An 8,229-nucleotide genomic window follows, 5' to 3' on the forward strand; every position below is an offset into this window, starting at 1 on the left:
TTTTTTTTTTTTTTTTTTTTTGCTTTTTGAGCAGGGTTTTGTAGGTGAACATGAATAGAATAGTCCCACACTAGCTCAGAATTAAATATAATAAAGGGTTTTTTACTTAGGGAAGCCGACTCGCAGATTGCAGTTCTCTGCATGAGCAGGAAACAGGAACCAAATCCAGCAGCCAAGAGAGAATGAGCAAGCAAGTGCAAGAGCTTTTGGTATCCAAGGCCATGCCCAACATGGTCCAGCATTTCAAAGGTCATTGGCTGAAGGTGTTTTCCCCTGCCCTGTTTCTCTGTGTATCTTTGGAGCCTGATCTGGCACTAGCTCTGTAGACCAGGCTAGCCTCGAACTCACAGAGCTCTGCCTGCCTCTACCTCCCGAGTACTGGGATTAAGGGAGTATGCCACCATCACCAGGCTGTTTCATAGGGTTTTTTTTTTAAGATTTATTTTTTTATGTCTCTAGTTAGGATTTTCAGGGGGGTCTTCCTTGATCAAATCTGATTGCTATCAACCTGGAATGAATCCACAGCCCCTCATTTCCTGTGGAGATAAAAGCAAAACCTCTTCCGCAAAGTAACATTTTTCACTTCTATTTTGAAGTCAAGATACTTTAAAAATATATAGGTTAGTTTAATCTAGCAGTTTTTATAAATATATAATGTCTCTTAGCAGCTATCTTTCCTTCATCGGCAGCCAAAGAATTTAAGGACAACATATAGTAACATATAGGATCCAGTCTCTCCCTGTATTTTCCATCTTTACCTGGCTATTTTTTAAGCTTTACTTCTTTTTTAAGGACTTTATTATTTTTTAAACTATTTTTTATGGCTGTCTATATCCCTTCTCTTTTCTCTCCCAAGCCTATGTATATTTTTAAACCCTTTATAGCCCATTTAGAGGTTTTTCTCATCTGGATTTGTCTTTACCTGAGCATCTATATTGTTTTTTGATTGCATGAGATGAATCTTAAACTGCTACGTCAGCTGTTAGCACTGCTCAGCTTAGTGTATGGCAGTAGTGCATGGTGGTTGGCGGCTGGCTCCATCGTGCATGCAGTTGCCAGGAGACGTGTCTCTGTATTGTGGCCAGCATAAGAGACACAAGACTAGGAAGCTGTGTTTGGCTCTGTGTTTGTGTGTTTAGAACCATTTTAAAGCTTTTGTGGATATAGATGCCGGACACTTAGGCAGTATATGTAGGCAGATTTTTGTGTCCTATCAGCCAGTTTCCAAACAATCATATAGTGCCTTATTAGTTGTAAATGCTTGATCTATAGCTCAGGTTTGTTACTAGATAACTCTTAACATTTTAAACTAGCCCATATTTCTTATCTAACCTCTGCCATATTATGGTACCTTCTTTCAACACTCCACATTCATCTTGCTTTTCTCTGCATCTGTTTGTTTGAAACTCTTGTGACTCTGCCCTTTTCCTTTCTGGCATTCTCTTAGTCTGGTTCTCCCACCTAGCCTTATCCTGCCTAGCTATAGGCCAGTTAGCTTCTTCATAACCCAATCACAGTGACATATATTCACACAGTGGAAAGGAATTTTCCACAATGGGGAAGTTTAGGGGTGATGACTATTGGGTGTAAGACTTTTGGGGTTGTGAAATATTGTAAAGGTGATTGCAAAAGGTTTTTTTGTTTCACTCACTGCTAGAACACTTGGTTGGCATACCCAGGGCCCTTGTTCAGTCCCCATCACTGGGGGAAATAATGATTGCTGTGTTTGGACATCTTTAGTATTAAAAATGATTGAATTTTAGATGTCAAGTGAGCCAATTTATAGTATATGAATTATATTTCAGCAAAACTATTTTGGAGAAAGATTCCCTCATCTGTAGCATGATTAATAAAAACCCAGAGACAGTAATTTGGGTTCAACCCGAAGGTCAGAAAAGCAAAACAGCCAGCCACTGACTCTTAACCTCTACCTCAGTTTGAAATAGTGATCCTGCCTCCAGGAATCTCAGAATGAGACTGTGTGTGAGAGCTGTTTCCTCCATTTTATATTCCTTTCTAGTGCTAGGATTAAAGGCACGCGCCACTGCCGCGCAGTTTCTATGCCAAACTTGTGTGGCATAGATTAAAGGGATTAAAGGTGTGTGTCACCACTGTCTGGTCCATAAGGCTGAGCAGTTTGACTGTTTTACTCTCTGAACTTCAGGCAAGCTTTGTTTATTAAAATACAAATTAAATATCACTACCCTCATTTCTCTGGAAAGATATGCACCCGTGTTGTTTAAGTGTAAACTCCCCGCCCCCATCCCATACAAGGTGTTCTCCAACTAATAGCAGTTTTCAATGGGACCACCCTTGCTGCTAGTTCTATACTATTAACTTATCTTAAGCATCTATCCGTTTTGTCTGTCTCTCATACTCATTAGCCATTGTATGCTTGTAAACAGAGATTGTCTAGTGTCTACCCCATTACCATTTATTTAGTGGATCAAATTTTAAAGGAACTTATTATACTGTTTGCCATTCTTTTTTCCAGTGTAATTATGTATAAGACTCTAAAGTTTTATATGCTTTAAAAGAAAGACATGTTTTAGAAAAGGATGTTCATACACTTGGAAAGTCTTACAACATTATATTGATATGTAGAATTTTAATATTAGCAAAAATGTTGCTATTAGCAACAATGCTTAGCTCTTGTAAGGTACATAAAGAATCAAAAGCATATCTATTCTTCATGAATAGTCTACTCTGGGAGTGATTTCAGAGGCAGGCACACAAAGTTCACTACTGGACACATGTAAAATTAGTAGAATAAGTTCTGAGAGTCTTCGGAAGACCAGTATGAGCTAGAGTTATTCAGAAAACTTTTCTTTAAGACTTCTAAAAAGCCAATTTTTTTTTCAGGTACAAAACTTAAACATGAACAACGATACATATTACCAATGTTCAAAACTGATTTGGTTAGAACTGGAATACAGTTGCATACAACATATTCCAGAGGAATTAGAAAAGTCAAAGTAATGGATAACAGAAAAGAGCCTCCTTTCTTCAATGAAGATAACGTGGGACCGTTTTACTTCAAACTTCCTTTCTATGACACCATGGAACTCTTCATCGAAACATTGACTGGAACATGTTTTGAACTAAGAGTTTCACCCTTTGAAGCTGTTATCTCTGTGAAAGGAAAAATTCAAAGATTGGAAGGTACTACTAGTCTTTGTTTCTACAATATGAGGATTAAACATTTTAACAGTTTTTTTTAGTGGAGAAAAATGTAAACATATGCCATTAGGATTTAATTTAAAAATTTAAACATATGAATAGGATAATACCATCCCCATTATATCTTCCAACAGTTACCTACTTAGAAACTGTCTCCATTGTATCCCTTTGTGCTCGCCATCTTATGCCCTTCACGAGATTTCTCGACTCAGATTTCTGGCATCATGTTAATGGCATGAAGTAAATATTTCAAAATAGTTTTAGCAAGTTGGGATGATACACACATCGAACCATAGTTATTTTGCAGTTACTTTTAATGGCAAGTGTAATTTATTTCCTTTTAGAGAACTTGCTTTTTCTTTTAACATCAGTTTGTAAATTCCCTTTTTTTTTTAACAATGGAGATTTTTCTGAAGGTTGGTTTACATTTACATATATAGTCTAAGTTTCTCTAACATAGCAAGGATTTTGAATGACATTTAGTATCTTTTTCTGGTATATGTATTTGTGGTATCATAGATTATGTTAATATTACTCTTCCAGATTTCAGATTACCATTTATGGTTGTCCAGTTTGGACTAGAAAATTATATCATTTCATATAATGCTAAGTTGATCTCTGCTGGTGGAGACAACTGGAATTCATTTGTAACATGAAGGTACTAATTAATTAGGTTTTCTCTCCAGCCAACTTAAAATGAGAATTACAGAAAGATGAGAGTGTTTGAATCTTTGTAAGATTTTTGGTCTTTGTGAGATCAAGGATTCTGAGTATTCCAGGTTTTAAATATTTGCTTTTCCTTCATCCCTCTCCTTTAGGGAAGTTTTAGGGGGTAGCTGAGTCTAGAACTACATCAAAGAATGTCATGTGCACCCCTGTTTTCTAAACGACAAAAGAAGTGTCAGTCGTTGTGTTCTGTAGGAGACTTCAAAAGAACAGCCTACATGAAAAATCCATTTTAATCCATTTCTGGGGGGTCTTTGTTCTTCCTCACTGGATGTCAGTTGGAGCTAATGGGGAAGACTCTCAAGACTCCAGATTAGCAAGATGTGACTGGAGAGGACAGAGGGGCAGCTTGAGTTGGTCCTGCAGAGGGAATGCTTGTGCCTGCAGAAGGTTTTTCCTTTGGGTAACTCTTGATGAGTCAGAACTAGAACCTGGTGGGAGGGAACACAGAGTAAGTTGTCGAGGAAGACTGAGGAGACTGTGGTGAAATGGGAGCGATTGCTTTGAAGCACAGAGAGAAGAGGTAGCTGCCAGAGAACTGTAGTAGGTCTGGAAGGGACAGAAATAGCAAATCTACTAAGCAACTTAACATTAATTTTTATTTGTTTTTGTTTTGCTTTTTTGTTGTTGTTGTTGTTGTTGTTTTTTGAGACAGGGTTTCTCTGGCTAACAGTCATAGCTGTCCTAGAACTAGCTCTTATCGATCAGGCTGACCTAAAACTCACAGAGATCCAGCTGCCTCTGCCTCCCGAGCATAGGAATTAAAGGCATGTGCCACCACCACCCAGCAACATTAATTGTTAAAAATCACATTTTCACTTATGTGTATGCACACATATATATGTGTACTTGCTACAGCACACACACATGTGGAGTCCGAGGAAAATTTGTGGGAGTCGATTCTTTCTATTATGTAGTTCTTAGGATCAAACTGAGTTCATCAGGTTTGGCAGCAAGCTGCTGTAGTGATGAGGCGAGCAGGCCTGCTTTTCTTCCCGCCTGGCTCCCGCATGGCTAGCTTAGCCCCGGAAATAATAACATGAAAACTGTATTTATTTAAACACTGCCTGGCCCATTAGTTCTAGCCTCTTATTGGCTAACTCCCACATCTTGATTAACCCATTTCTAATAATCTGTGTAGCACCACAAAGTGGTAGCTTACCGGGAAGATTCTAACCCACGTCCATCTCGGGCCAGAGCTTCATGGTGGTTGCCTGACTCTGCTTTCTTCCTCCTAGCATTTTGTTCTTTCTTCCCCACCTACCTATGTTTTGACCTATCAGGCCAAGCAGTTTTCTTTATTAATTAACCAATGAAAGCAGCAGAAAGATAAAAGACACTCCTACATCAAGCTGCAAGCACCTTTGCCCACTGATCCATTGCTGCACCCTAGACACATCTTGCTGGCTTCCAAATTCACATTTCTTAATGTTAAAAATAGAAATAATGGTAGTAACCGTTGCAAATGATCTTCTCAGGATTACATGGATTACCAAATGTAACATGTCTATTTTCTTTATCAAGGGAAAATGCTTATTCTGGAGCTAATGTCTGTTTCTGAGAACCAGATGTATACACTGTACACTTGGGGAAGGCTGTACTTTGGCTCTCTAACTTTCTGGAGCTTACTAACCAGAGCAGTAGTTTACGCTGATGTGAACATCCCTACTAGAAGGTCTGCAAAATACTACACTGCAGTAAAAGAAGCATGTGCCAAGAATTTTAAGGGGCTACCTGGAGCAGTGGAGTCCCTAGATGTACCCTTTAGTTTTGGCATTGCTGCTCCCTAAATAAATGTTTCTCCTGCGAACATAGAAGACGATTGTTTTCCCTGGTTCCTTATGAGTAATGGAGCCATATTATTAGTTATGGACAATGAGCTACAAATAGACAGTCATTTTTATACCTGACAGCTGCTGCTCCATCAGCAAGGGTTCCTGAAGGACTGTAGTAAGCAGACTCCTGTACCACACAGTGGAGAGTAACATAGGCAAGGGGAGAACTCTTTACTTTTTTTTTCTACTAACTTTTTATAATTTTTTATTGATTTTATTGAGCTATGCATTTTTCTGTGTTCCCCTCCCTGTCTCTCCCCTCCCCTTAAACTCTCTTTAATGGTCCCCATGCTCCCAATTTACTTAGGAGATCTTGTCTTTTTCTATTTCCCATGTAGATAAGATCTGTGTTTCTCTTAGGGTCCTCATTGTTGTCTAGGTCCTCTGGGATTGTGATTTGTAGGCTGGTTTTCTTTGCGTTATGTTTAAAAAAATACATGTGATAATTGTCTTTCTGGGTCTAGATTACCACATTCAATATGTTTTCTAGCTCCATTCATTCGCCTGCAAATGAGAACTCTTTACATTAAACCTTTGACTTTTTTTTTAGAGTAATTTGCCATTTCTGCATAGCCCTCTTTATTGTGACATTAGATATTAGGACCAGATGTTTTCCTGGGTAGGTTACCTTATTAGTTGTCTTTTTCACTAGCATCACTTATATTCATCACATACTGTTCTCTTGAACAATGATAATAGTCTGTGTTATTTGGTGGTCCCCAGGGCCTTCCTGATTAATAACTAGTAGGAAGATATTCCATGCCTTACAGTGGATTTTTGCTTAATAACTTCTGGAGGAAAGATTGTCCACCCATACAGAGTACCTCTGTTCAAACTCCTTCTTTTAAGGAACTTTTAATTAGTTTACAAAGTGTTGGGTTTCCATAAGAACTTTTAATACATTCTTAGTTTAGGTTCAACCAATCCCCTACGTCCTCTCCCTTGTTTCCTCGCCCACATTTATTTTAACCCTTTAATCCTCAGTATTGCTCCCCTGTTTCACAGCATATGATTCTGATGTGTCCTTACCTATTAAGACCTTGTCCCTTCCCCATCACATGTGTCTTTTCCAGCATCATGAGCTCTACAAAATATTCCAGATTAAATACACAAATCTATAAATTCAAAGCTAACATCCATATATAAGAGAGAACACACAATGTTTGTCCCTCTGGGTCTGGGAATCAGTATGTTTTCTAGTTCCATCTATTTCCCTGCAGCCTATTTTTTTGCAGCCTGTTAAGATTCTGTTGTGTATATGTACCACATTTTCATTATCTGTTCTTCAGTTGGTAGGCACTGAGGATGATTCCATTTTCCTAGAGATTATGAATAGAATAGCAATGATACATGTGAATTTTCTCTGTAGCAGAATATGGAGTCCCTTCATTCTGTGCCCAGGAATATAATATGGGATCATGCGGTAGTTCTTTTTAGCTTTTTGATATAACACTCACTTAGTCAGGCATTGGTGGCTCACATCTTTAATCTCAGCACTCAGGAGGCAGAGGCAGGCAAATTTCTGAGTTCAAGAACAGCTAGGACTACACAGGGAAACCTTGTCTTGAGAAACAAAACAAAAACAAAAGTAGACAAGCGATCACTCACTTCTAGAATGGTGACAGCAGCTTACAGTCCCACTAACAGTGGATAGCTACTCCTCATCCTCATAGCCTTGCCCACTTTTGTTGACTTCTTCCTTTCTTGATGATAGATATTTTAGTTGAGGAAAGATCAAATCTCAAAACAGTTTTAATTTGCATTTCCCTCATAACCAGTGATGTTGAAATTTTTTTAAAAAAAACTTATTAGCCATTTACACTTCATTTTTTGAGAACTCTGGTTCAGTGACCCAATTTTTTTTATTGGGTTTGTTTTTCTGATTTTTAGTTTCTGATGTCTTTGTGTATTCTAGATGTTAATCCTTTTGACATGTAGCTGGCAAAAATTTCTCTGATTCTGTAGGCTGTTTCTCCATTTGATTGGCATTTTCCTATACTATAAAAATATATTTTAAATTCCATGAGAACCCACTTGTTGATTGCTAGCCTTGTTTCTTGAGCAGATTTCTTCCTTCCTTCCTTCCTTCCTTCCTTCCTTCCTTCCTTCCTTCCTTCCTTCCTTCCTTCCTTTCTTTCTTTCTTTCTTTCTTTCTTTCTTTCTTTCTTTCTTTCTTTAAGATTTCTGTCTGTTCCCCACCGCCGCCTCCCCTTTCCCTCCCCCTCCCCCAACCAAGTCCCCCTCCCTCGTCAGCCCAAAGAGCAATCAGGGTTCCCTGCCCTGTGGGAAGTCCAAGGACCACCCACCTCCATCCAGGTCTAGTAAGGTGAGCATCCAAACTGCCTAGGCTCCCACAAAACCAATAGGTGCAGTAGGATCAAAACCCATTGCCATTGTTCTTGAGATCTCAGTAGTCCTCATTGTCCGCTATGTTCAGCGAGACCGGTTTTAACCCAGGCCTTTTCAGACCCAGGCCAGCTGGCCTTGG

At 38.8% G+C, this 8,229-nt stretch overlaps 1 protein-coding gene across 10 annotated transcripts in view; it reads left to right on the plus strand.

The window, feature by feature from the left end:
- Zfand4 (zinc finger AN1-type containing 4) overlaps nucleotides 1–8,229 on the plus strand; it is a 74,635-nt gene that overhangs the window by 9,431 nt on the left and 56,975 nt on the right. For 6 of the 10 annotated variants that reach the window (XM_050148522.1, XM_050148520.1, XM_050148523.1 and 3 more), the window contains exon 2: nucleotides 2,863–3,162. The exons of 3 other annotated variants lie outside the window; for them this stretch is intronic. In XM_050148522.1, the coding sequence (XP_050004479.1) occupies nucleotides 2,901–3,162 (262 nt within the window). In that variant the 5' untranslated portion in view covers nucleotides 2,863–2,900. Of the gene's footprint in view, nucleotides 1–2,862; nucleotides 3,163–8,229 lie in introns of those variants that run through there. One more of the 10 variants, XM_050148531.1, reaches the window with a different exon arrangement.

Source organism: Alexandromys fortis, unplaced genomic scaffold (assembly GCF_014885135.2).
Source record: "Alexandromys fortis isolate MF-2015 unplaced genomic scaffold, M_Fortis_MF-2015_v1.1 scaffold_59, whole genome shotgun sequence".
In the NCBI taxonomy this organism is placed as follows: domain Eukaryota; kingdom Metazoa; phylum Chordata; class Mammalia; order Rodentia; family Cricetidae; genus Alexandromys; species Alexandromys fortis.